The sequence below is a fragment of the Ambystoma mexicanum genome, chromosome 2p (genome assembly GCF_040938575.1).
Source record: "Ambystoma mexicanum isolate Mex_15411 chromosome 2p, UKY_AmexF1_1, whole genome shotgun sequence".
NCBI lineage: Eukaryota > Metazoa > Chordata > Amphibia > Caudata > Ambystomatidae > Ambystoma > Ambystoma mexicanum.
In genome coordinates, this window is record NC_090923.1 from 721,281,827 (window position 1) to 721,300,719 (window position 18,893).

At 45.5% G+C, this 18,893-nt stretch overlaps 1 protein-coding gene across 1 annotated transcript in view; it reads left to right on the forward strand.

Moving 5' to 3' along the window:
- Positions 1 to 18,893, forward strand: part of LOC138566722 (cyclin-dependent kinase-like 1) — a 274,738-nt gene that overhangs the window by 234,910 nt on the left and 20,935 nt on the right. The window contains exons 8-9 of the mRNA XM_069644326.1: positions 7,927 to 7,983; positions 8,258 to 8,416. Of these exons, the coding sequence (XP_069500427.1) occupies positions 7,927 to 7,983; positions 8,258 to 8,416 (216 nt within the window). The remainder of the gene's footprint in view (positions 1 to 7,926; positions 7,984 to 8,257; positions 8,417 to 18,893) is intronic.

Genomic DNA, 18,893 nt, shown 5'->3' on the forward strand with positions numbered 1-18,893 from the left:
TGTTTCTATTTACAGAATGTGTAATATTCCCAAGAGATGTCATGGCAACCTCACACTTTTTAGTTGCGCAGGGCTTTCCACTGGTTTTCTTACAGGCAGACACTCCCAGAGAGTACACCCCTTAATGTTAGTTGGTCGATCATATTTCTGAACACTTGACAGGATGTGGCTGTAGGCTTTGGACAATTTTAAACTCAGTCATATTTCTTCCATATCTCATTGTTGCAACATGGCACATCAATGAAATATGGATGTTTGTCCCATGACCCTCAGGATTTCAGGGACATGGATCATGAATTTCTACAATGAAATATTACCTACTATGTAAGCATAGGCCCCTTTATGAAGCCTTCAGTCCAGACTGATGTGGTTAGCTGACAGGCCTCTTTTGTGTGTGTTTCCATTAGGACCGCAGCGTATTGATTATCACAGAGCTAATGTCTAAAGGTGAAAGGTTAAGTGTATTTTGGCCTTGTAAGCAGGTTCCCGTGTCATGCTGTCTGTCCAGATTCTTATCAGTCCTGAAGGCACTAATTGAGGCCTAGTTGGAATGTTTGAGTGTATATATTTTTTTTAATGGTCCTCTTGGGATGAGCCCATATGAGTGGGGGCATCCATTAACCCGAGGCCTGCTGCAGTATGGGAATTCCTTTGTAGTGATTGACCTACTCATCTTTGATGCAAGATAAATAAGTCAGTTTGTCTCCAGATGGCCATGGTAATCTCCTGGGATGTAAAGCTTTTCCTCATCAGAAATATATACAGAGCTAAACAGAAAAATGTGCCTCTTGTCAGGTTCCCTGGAAGAGTCAGTAATGGCAGTAGCTTCTTTAGAGTACCAATCTCAGTGCAGATTTAAACAATAATGTAATAAACAGGTCATAGGAGCATTTATGTCCTTAGGATTTAGGAGCATTAAACTTTTAATCTCCTCCCTTATCTTCTCTTGCCTCTTCTACTGCTCCTCCTTACTCTTAGGTCTACCTACTTCACATCTCGCCCCCCTCAAATCTATCTACCATTCTGCCATCCGTACCCTCTGTCTCCTCACCTCCCGAGACTCCATCTCTGCTTCCCTATCCTCTCTTGGTTGGCTTCCCTTTCACTCCCAACTTAAATTTCACTTCCTCTGCTTAGTCTTCAAATCTCTCCATGATCTCGCTCCCCCTTATCTCTCTTCCCTTCTCTCTTTCTACACTCCCTCTCGCTCCCTTTGCTCCGCTGACCACTTACTTCTCACTGTTCCTCCTTCCCCTTGTGCCTCCTCTCATTTCCGCTCCTTCCAATTCCTAGCTCGCCTCCACTGGAACTCCTTACCTCTCTCAATCCGCTCCATTCCTACCTTTTCCTCAATCCGCACCTCCCTTAAATCTCTCCTTCTCCATTCCCGCCATGATTCCCCTCCCCCTTATGACTCCCCCTCTCCAACCCTTTCCCTCTTCCCTTTATTCAATTCCCTCCACTCCCCCCACCACCACTTCCACATCCCCTTCGCCCCTCCCTTTCCCCTCCTCCTCCTATCCATCCCTCCCCTTCCTCCCAATTCTAGTCCACTACTCCCCCCTTCCCTTCTCTCTGATTGCTCTACATACTGTTTTGTTGGTCTGATTCAAAATTGTAATTTGCTTCTACTGTTACTGTTAATTGTACCCTGTTGTTAAAATGTGCAGCGCTTTGGCGGAAAGCGCTATATAAACTTAATAAATACAATACAATACAATTTTTGTTCAATCAAAGAAATGGATGCCTTTCTGACCAATACATGCTAGTGTGCACTTTAAAACAAATGTTCATTCTGCCAATGGCCAATAATATATGCCAGCATCACCCTTTATTACGCATGTCCATGCTGGACGGGTCCATTGTATGCCAGCATGCCACTGCAAAACATGTTCATGATGGATGTGTCAAATATGTGTGAGTGCTGTGACTGTAAAACCATCATCATGCTGTCTGTGCCCAATATATGCAAGCATGCCCCTCTTAATATGCAATCACTCCACTGTAAAACCATCTTCATGGTAGCTACGCCCCCAATATATTCCAATATTGCCATTGTATAAGCATGTTTGTGCTGCATGTGCCGAATATATGCAAGCACGCCACTGTACAAAACCTGGATTTATGTTGGCTGTGCCCAATATATGTAGCATACCACTTTTCACAGATGGCACAAAAATCATTCCAAATCAAAGAGGCGGTTCGAGTGATTTTGTTGAAATGCTAATTAGCCTTATCTGCCATCCCTTTCGCTCGCATGTACAAGCACATCCTCCATGGCCTAGACGTTCTTAGCCCTAGACTAGTATATGGGGATTGTTTCTCCCTCAGTATGCTATGTGCTAGATGGACTGAGATGTTGACCTAAAGTACCTTGGCCTTATCTCATTAAACTCCCTTAGGTACTACCAAACTTTCCCTACTATAACCAGTGGTTAGTGATATTAAGGGATATGAGATTTCTGCCTTGCACACACCCGGCTTAATTCAGTCTTCTTCTTGCATGCTCACTCTCTCCTATCCCTCTCTTGCTCTAGCTCCTCCTCTGCTCATTCCACTCCACTCCCTTCTCCTCCCTCCACCTTCTGCCCCTCTGATGTCTCTCACTCCTCCTGGGTCCGCCTCCACCCTTTGAGGTTACTATCTACTCTCGTCTGTCACTACTCTCTCCTACTTGGGTCTGTCTTTACAACGACAGAAAAATAAATGTGCAACTAAATCACGCACAAACATTTTCTCTCCCAAAATCTAAATTTATGTTTTTTAAACTTTTTTTCGCCGACCTCAATGTCACCATACAGTCACTGCAAGTTATCTCTATTTTCTTTCCTTTGTTTTTTTAATTGTGAACAACGTATTGTTTCTTGTCGGTCATGGAGTGCCATCTAGTGGTGTTTTATAGAATGACAGAGAAAACAACACATTTTTCGTCTTTGAAATAGATAGTTACACAGAACATTCATTCTTCTTACATTCACTATATTAACTATTTATGGGAGGACATCATCCCATCCCCACTCCCCCACTTCCCTCCCCCCATCCTGACGCCGCCCTTCCCCTCAAGGTAATTCCTGATTGCACGTTCAGCTCTACGTTTTTCAAAAAGGAAATGTATTGAAATCGTAATATTTCGATCTCTGTTATTTAAAGCAGTGTTTCATACACCGATACTAAGACTGGATTCCCTCCTACTCCACTACTTCCTCCTCCACACCACTACTCCTTCCATCCAACTACTACCCCTCCCCCACACTACCTATCCTCACTTCAACTACCACTCCTCCCTCCAACTACCACTTCACCTTACAACCCACTACTCCTCCCTACAGACCACCACTCCTCGCTCGAAACCACTACTGCTCCCTCAAACCTACTCCTCTCTCCACGCCACTTCTAGCCCCTCAACACTACCACTACTCAAACCCCCTCCTTCCACTCATTACCATACACCTCATAGTCATTCCTTACACTAACTCTTCTAACCATACTTGCCACACTACCATGTACACCCACACTGCAGTATCACTTTCACTCGCAAGCCAATGCCTCCCCTCCCTGGCCCTGTTTGTCCGAGTCCCTGTATCCATCTCCATTCTGTGGGAATAATCCCTCCTCAGGCTTAACTCTGAGGGAGGCTTTCTTTGTGTGCTGATTTTATTTCCACTTTAAGGTCAGTCCGAATGGTTGTAGCTGTGTTCTGGCCTGCATGTGTATAAGTATGTAGTTATGTAGTCATATGTTTAAGCATGAGGAGTCTTCTTATTCGTCTAATCTTAGGGAGAGTGGTTTGAGCCCCCCTTTCAGACATCCCCTCTGTGGGGATCTTACTGTGCCCCAACACCTTTCCATTCCCATTCCAGACTGGAACATCCCTCCATCCATTTTGGGCTTTCAGTCTTTGGAAATAGGGCACTCTGGATGATGCATTCCTGAATCACCTAATTTAGATGTTGAAGGTCTTAAGGTGTTATCGAGGAATGCTTGGTTTCCAGACCTCCCACTGTGGTGTCCATCGCCCCCTGTGTGCTGATATTGAAATAGGGGTTTCTTTGCATCGCACAGGGTGAATTTTGCCATGGTCTCGGCGTGAGCGAGGAATGACTCACTGACTGTGGGGTGCTCGGGAGGTCTCAGAGGAACCCACGTCAATGGGTTGGTTCCATGCGACATCGTCACACCAGCCAAAGCCAAGTGATTTCCAGCTGAATGTGTCAAGGGCTCAGAAAAGAAAGGGAGTGTGTTGGGCCACATATTGTTTGCATTAACTTCAGCATCACTAGATTTTACTGGAAGCTTTTTGGGGCAGATATTAAAAACCTCCAGGATTATGAGGGTGGGGAATTTAATAGCTTGACTAAACTTTCCGCAGAAAAACTTTACAAACCTGGGGTGAGAACCAGGTGGTGTGTATATTAGTAGAAAGCGTGATGTTTGTAAGGAAGAACACGTTGCATGAAGGAATCTGAGAACGTTCCATACATTTTGCTTTATAGGTATCTTTATAAATTAAGGCTGCGTTGATGTGTGTGTTTCCGTGTAAGACTATGATATCGAGCATATCATTGAAGGGAAAATCAGCATCCACTGGGATTCAGGATTGAGCTCTAAACTGGAGCCTCCAGTTAAAGGGTTCCATTAAATGATACATGTCGAAGTTGTTTTTTTTACAGCATGGCGTATGTTTAACAGTTACACTTTCACAGACAAGGATTTTTCTTGATGTTCAGAAGTCAAGTCAAGCCAAGACTGGATGCTCAAGTCAAGATTGGCATTATCACAGTGGCAGAGCAATACATTCTCCTAGTGGTTATCATTTACTGTGTGGGCAAGAGGACTGTATAGCGTCATATTTATGTAATGCCCAAACCCGGTGGTATCACAGCGTTTGTGCAGAGAACGTAAAATAGAGCGAACACAGGTAAGCCGTTTATGGGATGGCGGCTTATTAGTCATATTTCTTGAACAACCAGGGTTTCACCGGTTTCTTAATGTCTGATAGAAGCGCTCATTCCTGATGTTTCGCGGGAGAGATTTCCAGAGCGTCGGAGCAGAGAGGCAAATGCTTGCACCACCTACTCGTTTTCTTGTGAATTTGGGAGTGAGCAGAGCTAGGCCGGAGGAGGATCGAAGAGGTTGCACGACAGGTTTACAGGAGATGCTGTTGATGAGGTAACGGGGGGGTTTCTTTGTAAACACAGTGGTGTGCGAGGGCAAGCGTTTTGAATTCGATACAGGCTTTGATGGGAAGCCAGTGGACGCCTCGTCTGAGTGCTGAGATATGGTGTGAGCATCTAATGCCCCGGGCTGCTTGGAGGGCTTCATTTTGAAGAAGTTGGAGCTTAGCATTTTTTTTAGCCGATGTGCCCAGGAACAGAGCATTGCAATAGTCACGTTTGCGGATAATGAAGGCTCTGGCAAGCATCAAGCAATTGTTAGGGGTGAGAAATTTTGTCTGCTCAGGGAGATACGTTTGGAAGTGTAGGCTGTGGACGATGACAGGGTATTGATAATGTAGGTGTCTTTCCCCGTCTTACTACGTGTGAGAGAAAAAATAAAATAGCAGACAAAACCCCTTGTCGGGGAAAGAGGCACAGACACCCGGCTGCAAGAGTTCAAAGGATGGTTTATTTCTCCAGCTAGGAAATAACCCAAAAAACTCTCCCTTCTCATTACATCTTATTCATATTTATATTAGTCAAAGTAACTCTAACAAAAAATGCTAAATGGACCCGATTGGCCAGACGGTGTGGTGCTGTAGGTGTGGGTAGCATCTCTTCCTCCTGGTTGGCTGAGTAGCTGACGGACGTCAAACATCTTGTGCTCCATGCAGGTCAGGGTCCGGTCACTGTGGTCACTACCGAAGCTAACCTGTTACATACTAAATAACAAATTATTTAAAACATTTTATGCTACTTGTCACTTTTCTACATAAGTCACACACAATGATCATTGTCAGTACAATTGGGTCATTCGTGGCTTTAATTGAAGGCTTTGACCTTTATTGTGCATGTAAAAGAATCAGGCTATGTTTCGCATCTCTTCTAGGTTTCAAACCCATTAGTACAAGTAAAAACATGTATAGTAATAAAAATCCTTAAGGTTAGTAGTGGGTGTGTTGGGTGGGTTTCGCAGCACAGGCGAGGGTCTGGCACTTGAAAGAAATACCTTACAGGGGGTGCAGGGTCAGGATGGCAATAAATTGTTCTAATGGGGGTGGGTGGCTTGCACGTTTATGAGGACGAATCGAGCAGAAAGTGCTTAGCTCATCCTGGTTCACATGCCGGTTCTCAGATGAACAGTGATCTCAGAGGAAGAAAACGGTAGCATATTGATTGTTGCAACGTTCTCCAGCTTCAGCGTGAGAATGGAAGCGCAGAGCTTTCCTTCGCAGGGGGAGTGCAAGGGTTGCGCGCCTTGTGTGTGTGTCTCTGTCCTTGGCTGCTGCGGTGGAAAGGGGAGCTGGGCATTGCTGTACTATCGCAGTGAGACCTGTTTATCCAAGATGGAGTTGAAAGGGGGCACAAAAGATGGATGCCCCGTGTCTTGCTCAGTAGTCCCATCTATGCAGCAGTCAACTGTGGTTAACTTTACATAAGGGCAAGGGGCAATCCCACTACCGGAGGCACGTGGTCCAAGCCTTGTACTGAGGAGCGTATGATGCAAGGGGGCTGAGGACCCCTCGCTCCCATACAATGGGCCTCATTACGACCCAGGCGGTAAGTTACCGCCTGGGCCGTGACTTTACCACCATGGCGTAAACTATGTTTACGCCATGGTGGTTGGCGGATTTACCGCCCCATTCCAACCTTGGCGGGGCGGTAAATCCCCATTTTCCCATTTACCCTTCCCCATTCCCATTTTGCCCCATAGGGCATAATGGGAGTGGGGAAGGCGTTAATTACGCCACCGTAAATTACGGTGGCGTAATTAACTCCATGGTCCCTTAGCGCCATGGATTTTAACACCTGCTAAAAGCAGGTGTTAAAACCTCCATGGCGCTAAGGGACCTCGTACTCGGGCGGTAAGGGTCGGCGCTGTTTACGCCGCCGTAAAACCCTTACCGCCTGAGTCGTAATGAGGCCCAATATGTTTAGTCATGGAGAGGTCGGAATCATGGTGAACTCAGAGTATCTTAACCTGTTTTGAAACTGGTACGTTGACGCTGTAGACGGTCAATGAGGTAAATGCCTGGTCCAGTGTTTTCAGGCGAATGGGGGAGCCCACAATAAGCATAATGTACATAGGGCCATAGAAGTGTATAGATACTTACGAAGACATGGCTGGGGAGTGTCCAGCTCTAATTGCACATTCATGCCATGGACGAGCAGACTTGTTACTGTTTGACTTGCCTTTGCTGTGCTTGTCCACTGCTTGTATGCGTCTCTCGTCGATATAAATAGTCTGGCTCGGCCTGACAATAGAAAAAGAAGAAAGGCTTCCCATCAGAGCAGAAGAGGGCCCACGCAGACTCCGGCACGAGTGCCTACAAGGAAATGAAAACCAACTTCCCAAATGAGGTGCAAGCGAGAGGTCAGGCATAGCTCCCAATACAAGGAAAGAAATAGCCTATTTATTGATCATTACTCTATATACTATCTGATGCTTAACCCAGCATGCAGTTCACAACACATATGTGCAGGTTGTTGTGCAATTATCTTTGATGAGCGGGATCCTGTATGTTTATCATCTTTCAGGTGAACAGACCACCAAGACTTCTGGGAAACCTTCAGGCGCAATCAGCAGCTTCAGAATTGAACTGTATTACAATTGTTCTGCATCCCTGCATTTGGCCATGATTGGAAAACCTCTTCCCTGAGTTCTAGGCCCAACAGAGATCAATGGGACTTGTGCATTTGGTTGCACAAGACTACACTTGCATTTCCTCACTCCTCACTCCTAATTACTTGATGTGGTTGTGTTTTGCAGGAGCCGCTCAGTGCTAAATTTCCAAATATTTCATCCCAGGATCTGGACCTGATGACAGTGAGTTTCGTTCTATTTGTTGTGTTTATAGGTGGAAAACTACCTGTACATTCATAGTAGTACAAAGTGAACATAGTACTGCATATGCTAATATGATGTTACAATCAGAGTTGGGTGATGCAAACCTATATCTGTTGGGTTCAGAGTTGAATGAGAATAATAATAATCTGATATCAAATCATGTGTGGAGAGAGCCTGCTAATGGAATGTTAGTGGGGGTCAGAGAACCTGCCAATATGACTTGAATTAGGTAACGAGGGCCTCTATCCCACAGGCATGCCTCGTCATGGAGCCGTCGGGGAGACAGAGCTGTGAGGAACTCCTCGGACAGCCATACTTCCACAGCTTCCATGAGGGTATGGACAGCAGCTCCAAGGAGCAGGAGAAGACGAGTCGAAAGAATGAGAAGGGGCAGCGAAGGAGGAACCAGGGGGTAAGGCACTAACATGATCAGTATTAAGGTTTTAATGAGCGTATTGTAGCTCATCAATGTTCTTGTGAAAATACCATCTTCACTTTCCGTGAAACAACCTCTTTAGACAGAGGTACATGCAACTTCACACATTGTCTCCAGGGTACACACGTAATAGCAGGTTTTTGCGAACCCATCCCCCACTTCTTGATACATTTGTTTCTGTTGTTTTCGTTTGAGTGCCTGTTTGTTACATGCCAGGCCTTGCAAATCCTTAAAAATCCCACTTGACCTGCAGGGCGAGTTCCTAATTGTACATACTCGACCTAAGAGAAATGCACTTGCCCCAAGGCCACTGGTGGTAAAATATTTACCAGTGCTTTTTGTAAAATGGTGCACACTTCATATTTGCTGCAATGCAGTCATGCATGCACCGCAAAACCTGTATTTGCCATTTACTGCAAACAAAGTGTGTTTGCAGTAAATTAAAAATACGTTTCCAACATCCCCATACTCGCAAGCAAGGTCGCGTATCCTGCAAATGGTACTCGCCCTGCATAAAAACTACTCACCAATGCTAGTGGGCAAGTAGATTTTGCAAGCCCTGCATGCAGACCCATTTTAGTGTCTGTGGCTTAAGACATGTTTGTAGGAATGTTGTGAACGTGTGTTTCTGGGTAGTGATAAGTACATGTTGTCAGCTCTCATTGCTCCTCCCCTACCTTTGGGCTCCTTTTTCCATTCGAGAGGGTTATCAGAAGGAATCCTGTGAGCTCTGGGTGGAACTCTATAACTGGGTTCAACATTGGATCACGCTGTTATGTGAGATTCACCTTCTGGCTTAGAATCCCCCCTCCCTTTCTATGCTAGAAGTCATGATTTAATAATGGCCCATCCTGTTTCGTTTCCAAGGAGACTAGGACAGTGAACCTATCGCATTCCCCCAGGAAATTCTGTATTCTTTCCCACTCTGCATGTCTCCAGTGAGTATTGACCCCACACTCGGCACAGGAGTAACCTTAGCCTGTTTGGGGCAGAGATGAGGGCACCATATGAATCTCCTGACTCACCTAACAGACATTTATAGGGACATTTGCAGCCACTCTGGATGAAGGACTGACATTCAGCTTTCACAGGATGACTTCACTTGGGGAGAACTGTAAGAGCATTGTCTGGGACCAGAACTCCTCTGGACCACAGTGCTTCTGGGCAGTGGAGCCACTGTGGAAAGCCCCAGCCTACCTTAGCAGTGGGCCACAGTAAGGTGACTATTTCCTATAAGCTCAAAGTATTGCCCAGGAAAACCTAAGGGAATGTCTTTCGGTTCAACGTGAACTGTTTTAAGAGCAACAAGGTGAGATCCACCCAAGTGGGCCTCACTTTGGTCGAAAGCATTGCCTCATCCCCATAACTGCAAAACATGTGGTACAAGAATCCCAAGAAGATTCTAGGTCCAGCACAATTTAATGAATTTGTGTTATTCAGAATAATTCAAAGTGAAAACCAATGGAAATAAAGGATTTTCAAGGTAAGGGCAGAAATGCACATACAGCCTCATTCTGCCCAAAATAGCCCACCCACCGCTATATTTAGACACTTGGGCTATTTCTGTCTGATTCTGATGGTTGTGCATGTGTCCAAGAAGAACATGCAGATTCACGCTCTCAGAGTGTGGCATCCACACACATATTTGGGAAAAACATAGAGTGGCCACATGCAAAAAAGGCATGCATGCAGAAAAAAAATGAAGAGTGTTTGTGCCCATGCAGCATTTTAATATAGCCATAGTCATGCCGTCAGCCATAGGGAAGAACTATGGAGCAACCGGAAAACATGGACTCTGCAGGGAATCTTGACAAAGACGTTCCCGGGCTGCTGTGCCATCCCCACCACCCTCAGCCACTGCTCCTGGGCATGCTTGATGCAGGCATGCAACTATCTACTGCTCGCATTGCTGTCGCCATTCACCATTCACTGCATCTGGCAAACTCCTGGATGAGGAACTGGTGGATGACATTTTGAAGGAGGAGGTCTGTCATATTGCATCCAAGATAACCAAGACTCCTAACTGAGTTGAATGCAGTGATTACAACCCTCTACGGTGTGTATGATTGCAGAAAGTGGTAGAGGGTTATGATCCGCAGCAGGGACGTGAAACATAATAAGGCGTCACTTACCTCAGCAGGTGGCTCTTCACCATAAAGTATGGTAGCCTGGAGAGGGATGGCCCAGGTGGCAGAATCCATTCCCAATGCGGAGGCTTTAGGCATGGACTGCAGGCCAAGTTGGCAGAGCAAAAAGTATTCTTACTAAGTTCTGGGCTCCTTGATACCCCACGCTGCTCTTATAGTGACTTGTGCAGTGTTGCCCATTCCAACCTTTCTCTCAGAGGCCAGATGGTTGATGCCAGCATCAAGTATGCCCAATCGCCACCTAGACTGGTTTATAGTTCATATGTGTAATGAAGATGTGCTACGTATGGGACAGAACCCCTGCCTCCTCTGCACAGCAGTGAAGAAAGCATTGCAGGAAATTGCAATCCCCAATGCCACTGGGTGCCAGACCCCACCCACCAAGCCACATACCCTAAAAGAGGACATTGAGCCTGAACTGCCTGCTGGCTTCCCACATGACACTTTTGTTAGGGAGGGCAGATGGCTGTTTCGGGGAAAAGACTATGGAACATTTTTGTCGGTTATGGATAATGATGGTTTTGGGAATATAATGGGACTTTTATTGTGGGCTAAGGCAACAGAGGTTGAGGGGTGTTTGGGAACGAACAGTGGGAGGCATATTCTGTGGCTTGTGAACGTTGTGAGGGTGTTTTGGGGACACAACAATGGGGGTTTGTGTTTATGAGGAGGAAGGGTTGTTTTTGGAAAGGGTAAGGGGACTTTTTGGGTAAGGGAGGGGTTAAAGGATGTGAACATTTAAATATTCTTCATAAGGTGATATCAGCAGAAGACATTTACAACTTCACCCCCTTCAAGCCCAGTTAACATTGTCACCGTGTCATGGTGCCCATGTCAGTGGTACCATTAAAGTGGAAAGCCTTCACCCTATCTATGTCTGCCAAGGGCGCTTCACACAATATTCCAAAGTTGTATAACATGTAGCATAACACTATTATAATTTTTTAAAAATATTTATTGTGCATTAGTTAAATTTAAACTTTAAGCACAGAAACCAAATATCACAAATTCATAAGCATCGCAAATTCATATAATACAATAAATATCACAAATTCATATAATAGATTAAAACCCCTTTCAATACAATCTCAAGATTTAAAATCCAAATTCTATTTACAATTATCTTGAAATGGGGATAACTAAAATAATGATATAAAATGCATAAACTCCTACTACTCTCTTATTGCCTCCCAGAAACGTAATAGCATCTCATCCTCCCAGAAGAATCGGCTAAAGTGCATATTATGCTTGTTCTAAATTGAAAACCAATTTCCAAATAAAGTAGGTTGCTGCATTTATCACAACTGAGTACGCCCCCATTAAAGTGACCCAAAATTGCTCCCCTGTAATATTATCCAATGAACTGACGTACCTCACATATCCCTTGCTAAATATAGTAAGGCATTAAAGCCGGACAGGAGGTCAGTATATGTCGGGCAGTCTCGGGCACCGAATTGCAGCCCCTACTCAGTTCGCCCTGTGCTGTCACATTTTGCCACTGACTAACATATTCTTTGATCTGTAATATATTACATCGAAGCTGCATAGTGAAGCGTCTCAGCTCGGGGCTGGAATATTTAGTTAGATAGCCATGTGGCACCCCACCTTTAAAACTTTGTAACGACTATTCCCTATATCTTTTCAAATCGTGCAATTTATCGATGCTAACCGCCAGATCCATTTGCTCTGCCTTGCTTTTGATGATTTTTTCATATTTGGGGCGAGTGTCGAACACCTCTAAACTTAATCGCAATTCTGATAAAAATGTATTAGTAAAGAATAAGATTTCTCCAATAAAATGCTTTTGACTAACTCCATGCCTCTTTTTCCCCCAGTAACTTCAATAAGTCATTTGAGGAATAATCGGCTGAGCGCAGTTTGGCACACAATAAGACTTTTGTAACTTCCCATTTTGAGAATAAAGAGTGGAGACCATATCCTAATCTTAGGGCTTCGACCGGTACTCCTTTTGGGAGATTAATAATCGATTTTAGGAGTTTGGCTCCTACTTTTCCAAACCAAGAGACCTGAGACAATGGTAGTGCTTCTAAGGCATACAGTATTGATGGAACAATGCCCGTCGTCTAAATCTCTACAAAGCCCTGTATGTTTCCTCCACCACAATGCTCAATGTAGTTATTTATTACCAGCCATTGTTTCCAAATGTTTCCCTGTACAAAGGACTCATAATATGCAGTAGATGGTCTAGTTGTTATGGGAAAACTCAAATAAATGACTTCCTGGGCACTTTCCAACACAGTCATCTCCATGTGCCATTTAAATCTTTCTACAGTTCTATAGGAACCTCTCCACCCCCAGGCTCATTGTCTTGGTCTTTATTTTATTTATAATCATTAAGTTTTCCCTGGCGTATATACACAAAGCATTCAGTGTTCACTGCAACCCAATTTGTGTTTGTTCGAAAATGATGATATCATCAGCGTATAACAAACTGACTGCTTTTATGCCTTTATTCTCGGTGGAATATTATGGGTGGCCCTCAAAGACGATTCCATATCAGCCGTATAGGCATTGTATAAGATTGGACCGAGTGCACAGCTCTGCTTAAGGCCACATTTGTTGGTACGAAGTTGGAATGGTGACCCTCGACATTAAGTCGAATAGCAATTGTTGTATTTGCATACAAACATTGTATGAAGAACAACCATTGAGGGTCTATTCCCCATCCCTTTAGTTTCATCCATAATTTAGATCTTGAGACCAGGTCAAATGCTTTGGAAAATCCACATAGCAAGAGTGGAGTTTACCAACCCTCTTAGTGCTTTCATGAATAATGAACTGTAGTGTGGCAATGATTGTAATAGTATTGTATCTCTTCCGGAAACCAGTTTGGAATATACTCAGGATATTCAATTCTTCCAACCAATTCCAGAACCTCTCTGATACTATATTGGCAAACAGTTTCTGGCTAGAATCCATCATGGCCAAAAGGTGGTAGTACGATGGTTCTAATCTACCGCCTTCCTTAAATATCGGGACCATGATGGCTTTCTGCCAGCTGTCAGACAATCTGCCAGTTTGGACTATGTACTTGAAGAGAACCGCCGATACCCCGACCCACAGGATGCCATTACTCTTCAAAAGCGAGTTTGGAATTCCATCCGGGCCGGGAGCCCTGGAGGCTTTAACTTTGCCAATAAGGCGCACCAAATTCTCCTCCTTAATGTCCTCACCCAACGGGCCTGCCTTCTTTTCCTCACTATACGTAGACTCGAGACTGGGTAACCCATTCATCTCCCCAAGATAGAACTCCCGAGAGAAATAGAGGGTTTGGATATATGTTAACCATGCCTCCTTAGATATGGGGCTAGTTTAAACTGGTGAGAGGAACGTACAGTAGTTGTTAAAACAGCGCCAAGCACTATAACACTATATAACACTATTATATGACACACTTTGTCTGGTTTATATTGCAGCACCCCATTCTGTGAAGACCTCCCACCTTTGGGAACAGTCTTGCACCCAACAGAAGCAAAATCTACGATGTTCTTGGTTGCCCTATCTGCTGCGTTGCAGTATTTACCAAACAATGTCAGAGCCCCTCGACGAGGGACGAAAAATGCCAAATAATCTGTACCATGGGACTGTGCCCGTTCAGAGCATCTACAGTCATGTGTCGTGTGCTGTGCCTTATTCATTTGCAAATCAGTGGGTCTTACCTACAAATACAGTCCAGTACCAAAACGCTAAGCAATGCTCCTCCCACCAAGAGTACAAACAACAGCCCCAGACATGGGTTTCCATCTTGATGGGCTTCATCAGTGAGGTGTGGCTGTGATGCATGTTATAGTGTAAGAGGATGTTGCACCTTTAACAGGCCAGGTCCTCCGTAGATAGAGACCACGTGATGGGAGGGTATGTGGGAGCAAGGGGGGGGGACAAGGAGGAGACACCAGTATGTGCTGGCGACAGTAAGAGAGGGGACAGACAGTAAAGATTGATTTGCATTCCAGAACCAGCGTGTGTTCATCTTCATTTCTGATGCCCCCGCCTTAGGGGCTAACAACTGGTGACAAGTCTCCAGTGAACCCACACAGCCTCCAGCTCTCACAATCCGGCTGTTCGTATCCGCAGCTGCGCTCCCGCTGGTTACTGATCCGTACCGGCGATCCCGCAGTGCTAATTCCTTCCAGCGATCCCGCTGATTTCCTGCTCTGTACTGGCAATCCCACCAAGCTCCACCACAGCGGCCGTACAGTTGCAGTGATCCCGCTGTCACAACCTTGCTGGTGACCCTGCTGATCAGCCACAGCAAGCAGCCGCACACAGCCATGTGCCGGCGCTCCGCAGTTCACCACAGTCTTCTGCCCGGCATCCTCCGGTGTACAACTACTTCCGCTGCTGTCCCACAAGGAGCGGGGACCGATGCTCCATCCAGAGCCTTTTTGCCATGGACTGTGAGCCCGCCGCAGCTGTCTTCTCCCTGGTGTATTTGGGCTAAAAGCCCACGAAGGCGGTCTGACACCCACACTCCCGTCTGGAGCGCTACAGTCATTGCCTACAAGCCAGCCAAGCCTCACCAGAACTCCCCACTTCTGGCGGCATCCTGTTCACCACAGTGAGCCCTGCACCAGTGCCAGACAGCATCCTGCCAACACTTCCCTGTGCTAGTACTCACTCAGTCCTATTCCTCTTTCGAATCCCTTGTCTGCACGCTCAGTGTCTCCCCTGGCCTCTCTCTGACTCTTGCCACCATCTATAGGCCCCCTGGCCTGGTCTCCCACTTCCTCTCTGAATAGGCTGACCTCACCTCTTCTTTCATGACCTCCTCCTCCAAGCTTCTCTTCCTTGGAGTTCAATTTTCACCTCGACTCCAATGATGCCGCCTCTGGGTCTTTCCGCAACTTCTGTGACTCTCTTTCCCGCTCCATTCTTCCCTCTGGTCCGACGCACTCTGCCGGACACACCTTACATGCTCTAATCTCCGGCCTCCTCATCTCCAACCCTCTAGTTACTCCTCTCTCCTGGTTTGATCATGCCCTCCTTTGTTTGTTTGCTTGTTTATTTGATAGAGTGCAACCAAAACCCTCAGCATAGTTTACAATAGTACCAGAGGGTCCCAAAGGAAAAGCTATGGGGTAGAGTCAGGTGGTACAATGGAATATATACAGTTGGAGTAGGGCAGGCCTCGTGGTCGTAGGAAAATATGCAGTCTAGGAGTGGGATCAGTTAGGTGTTGAGGAAGGTCAACTACAATTCAATTCAGGCATCATTGATCCATAACCAGGATAAAACCGTTCGCCTAAATCTAGAGTAGGCTTGGTCTGTTCTAAGCTCTAAAGTGAGTCCATTCCAAGATTGGGCAGCTATAACTGGGAAACTCCAGCTGTATTTCGTTTATATCTGGGAACCTCTAGGGTTTAGGCGTTGGCCGATCTCGTGGGTCGGTCGGAAGTTCTCTTGTTTATTCTCTCTACAAGGTACAGAGGTGCTATGTTATTTAGGCATTTGGAGGTGAGGGAAAGCGTTTTGAGGAGGATCCTGTCCGTAGTCTTGAGCCAGTGGACATCTCTTCTGAAAGCAGAGATGTGATCTCTGTTCGGAATGTTTAGGGCAGCTCTTAGGGCGTTATTTTGGAGTCTTTGCAATTTGTCTATAATGTACTTATTGGATCCCACATATAATGTGTTACAATAATCCAGTCTAGATAATATGAGTGCATTGGTTAGGGTGATACGGCTAGTTTCAGAGAGAAATGCTCTACAGGCTCAGATCAATTTGCAAGTATATGCTGAGGATGATGCTAGTGAGTTGACTTGCTTCTTGATGGTAAGCGCAGAGTCAAGATAGAAGCAAAGGGTTTTAACTGCAGGCATCACTTTAATGACATTATTGTCGATGTTGAAGGAGGCATAGCTAGGGTTGAGTTTTTTAATGGCCGTCTCGGATCCAAGGATTAATAGCTCTGTTTTATCGTCATTCAGGCAGAGGCCATGGGATGCCATCCATGCCTGAATGAGGAGGTATATCTTATTTACTAAGGCCAAGTCTTCCAAGAAGTTGCCCGAAAGGGGAATGAGGATCTGGGTGTCATCTGCATAGTTAGTGTAGGTGACACCCAATCTGTCCAACTTGTCGAACAAGGCCTTAGTAAAAATATTATACAAAGTGGCGGAGACACATGATCCCTGAGGTACACCGCAGGGGACTTGTATGGGATCAGCCGCTGCTAGAGGGGAGAAGACTCTCATTGTGCGGTTCACTAAGAAGGATTGAACCCAAGTTATGGCATCACTTGAGAAATGGTTGGCTGACCTAAGGTGATTGCTTAAAACTGCGTGGTCCACCAAGTCAAAAGCCGCCGATAAGTCAAGGAGGAGTAGCATAGCGGAATTATCGTTGTCTTTCAGCTCGTCAATTTGAGTCTTGAAGTCTATCAAGCTGTTTCTGTGCCATGGAGGGGGCGGAATCCAGACTGTCGTGATCCTAGTAAGTTCTTGGCTTCTAAATAGTCCTGTATTTGTAAGTAGGCTTCTCTGTCGAGAATTTTAAGTAAGAAGGGGACAAGTAGTGATAGGTCTGTAATTAGTTGGAATAGAAGGGTTTAGAGTTTGGTTTTTGAGCAATGGAAGCCTCCAGGAATGTTTAAGGTTATTGGGCACTAGGTTCGTCATGAACGAGGCATTGCTAAGCTTCGAGATGAAAGGGGCTAGGTCTTTAGCTGCATCCTTTATGATTTGGGCTGGGCAGCTATCTCCTTTGCAGTTGGAGGGTTTAAGTGAGAGTATGATTATTTCTGTTAAATTATGGAGATGTTCCTGAAACTAAAAGGTAGGGTGGTGCTATCATGTGTGATAAGAGGAGGTTGCTGTTGAGGTAAGGTCTCCCGAAGTAGGAGCAGGGAAGATTTCTTTTTGGCTATTTTAATTTGGAGGGATGTGATTTTATTCGACAAGGCATTCTGTATGTCAGTACACCAGGGCTTGTCCTTGGGAGTGTTATCAGCCTGTGGTATTGGCCATTCCATTTCACGAAGTATAGAAACAAGTTCCTTGGTGTCTGATTTTGCCTTAGATAATCTGTCGTTGAATGTGTTCTTTTTTGTGCTAATTATTTCCTTCTTTTACAGTTTAGAAAGGTTTGTTAATTTGAGCTTTTTCTCCTCAGTGGGCGAGTGGCGCCAAATAGATTGCAGCTTTCTTTTTTGCGCCCTTAGTTCTTTCAATTGGGGTGTGAACCATTCATTGAGGTGAGATTTCTGTCTACCTTTGCAATTTTTGACTCGTGCAATAATGTCTAGTGCCTTGGTCATGGTACTGTTGAAAGCTTCCACTAGTAAGGTGGGGTCTGTACTGTTAGCTAAATTATTAAGGTCAGGGAGAAGATATGGTATTAACTTTCCCGCCGTAATGTCCTTTTTACTCCTAGTGGGGAGTGGTGGAGCCATAACTATGGTTTTGGGGCGGATGAGGTCAGGAGAGGCAGAGAAAGTGATTAGATAGTGGTCAGTCCAAGATTGCAGTGTAGTGTTGGTAATGGTAATGTTACAGTTCAGGTCGGCAACCCAATCTAAGGTCCTTCCTTTGGTGTGTGTCGGGGTAATAACTTTTTGTGTCAAACCATAGTCCTTCAGTATTGCATCTACTCATAGGGCATGTTTGTCATCATTATCGTTTCCTTTCCTTCCTTTCACCTGGACCTCATTGGTCCCCTGGCTAAGCCTTCACCCGCACTGCCAGCCTCCTTTGCCTTCATTCGACCAATGAAGCAAGTGTCAGCTGCTGCTTTTGCCACCACCTTCACTCCCTCGCTTACTCCCTCCACTGACTCTCACTCTGACCTTCAACTCTCCATCTCCAACACTCTGGATATCCTTGCCCCTGCCATGAAGATCTGCCTGAAGCCTGCCTCCAAGTGCAATTCCTGTTAAGATTCTGATCTGGCCGCTCTGAAACGCAAGTGCAGAGTTGTATAGCAGAAGTGGCAGGTTTCGAGCACACCCTCTGACAAACTGGCCTGCCGCCTGTTCCAAAGGCAATACAGACTTGCCATTTGCTCTAAGAAGAGTGCCTGTAGCCAAGCCTGCATCTTGCGGCCATTAAAACAACACGGCTGAACTCTCCAAAATCTGCAAGGTACTCGCCAATCCTACTGCAGTCTCCACTTCTCCTCTGCCTGGCACTCTGCACTTCTCTGGCCTTTCACTTCGTCTCCAAAACTCGGGACATCCTCTCCTCACTCGCCTCTACTCCACATCCTCCTCCCTCCCCTTCTACCAAGCCACCCTTGGCCCCCTCTCTGCCCCTACTATTCCCTTGCTTTTCTCCCATAACACCTGATGAGGT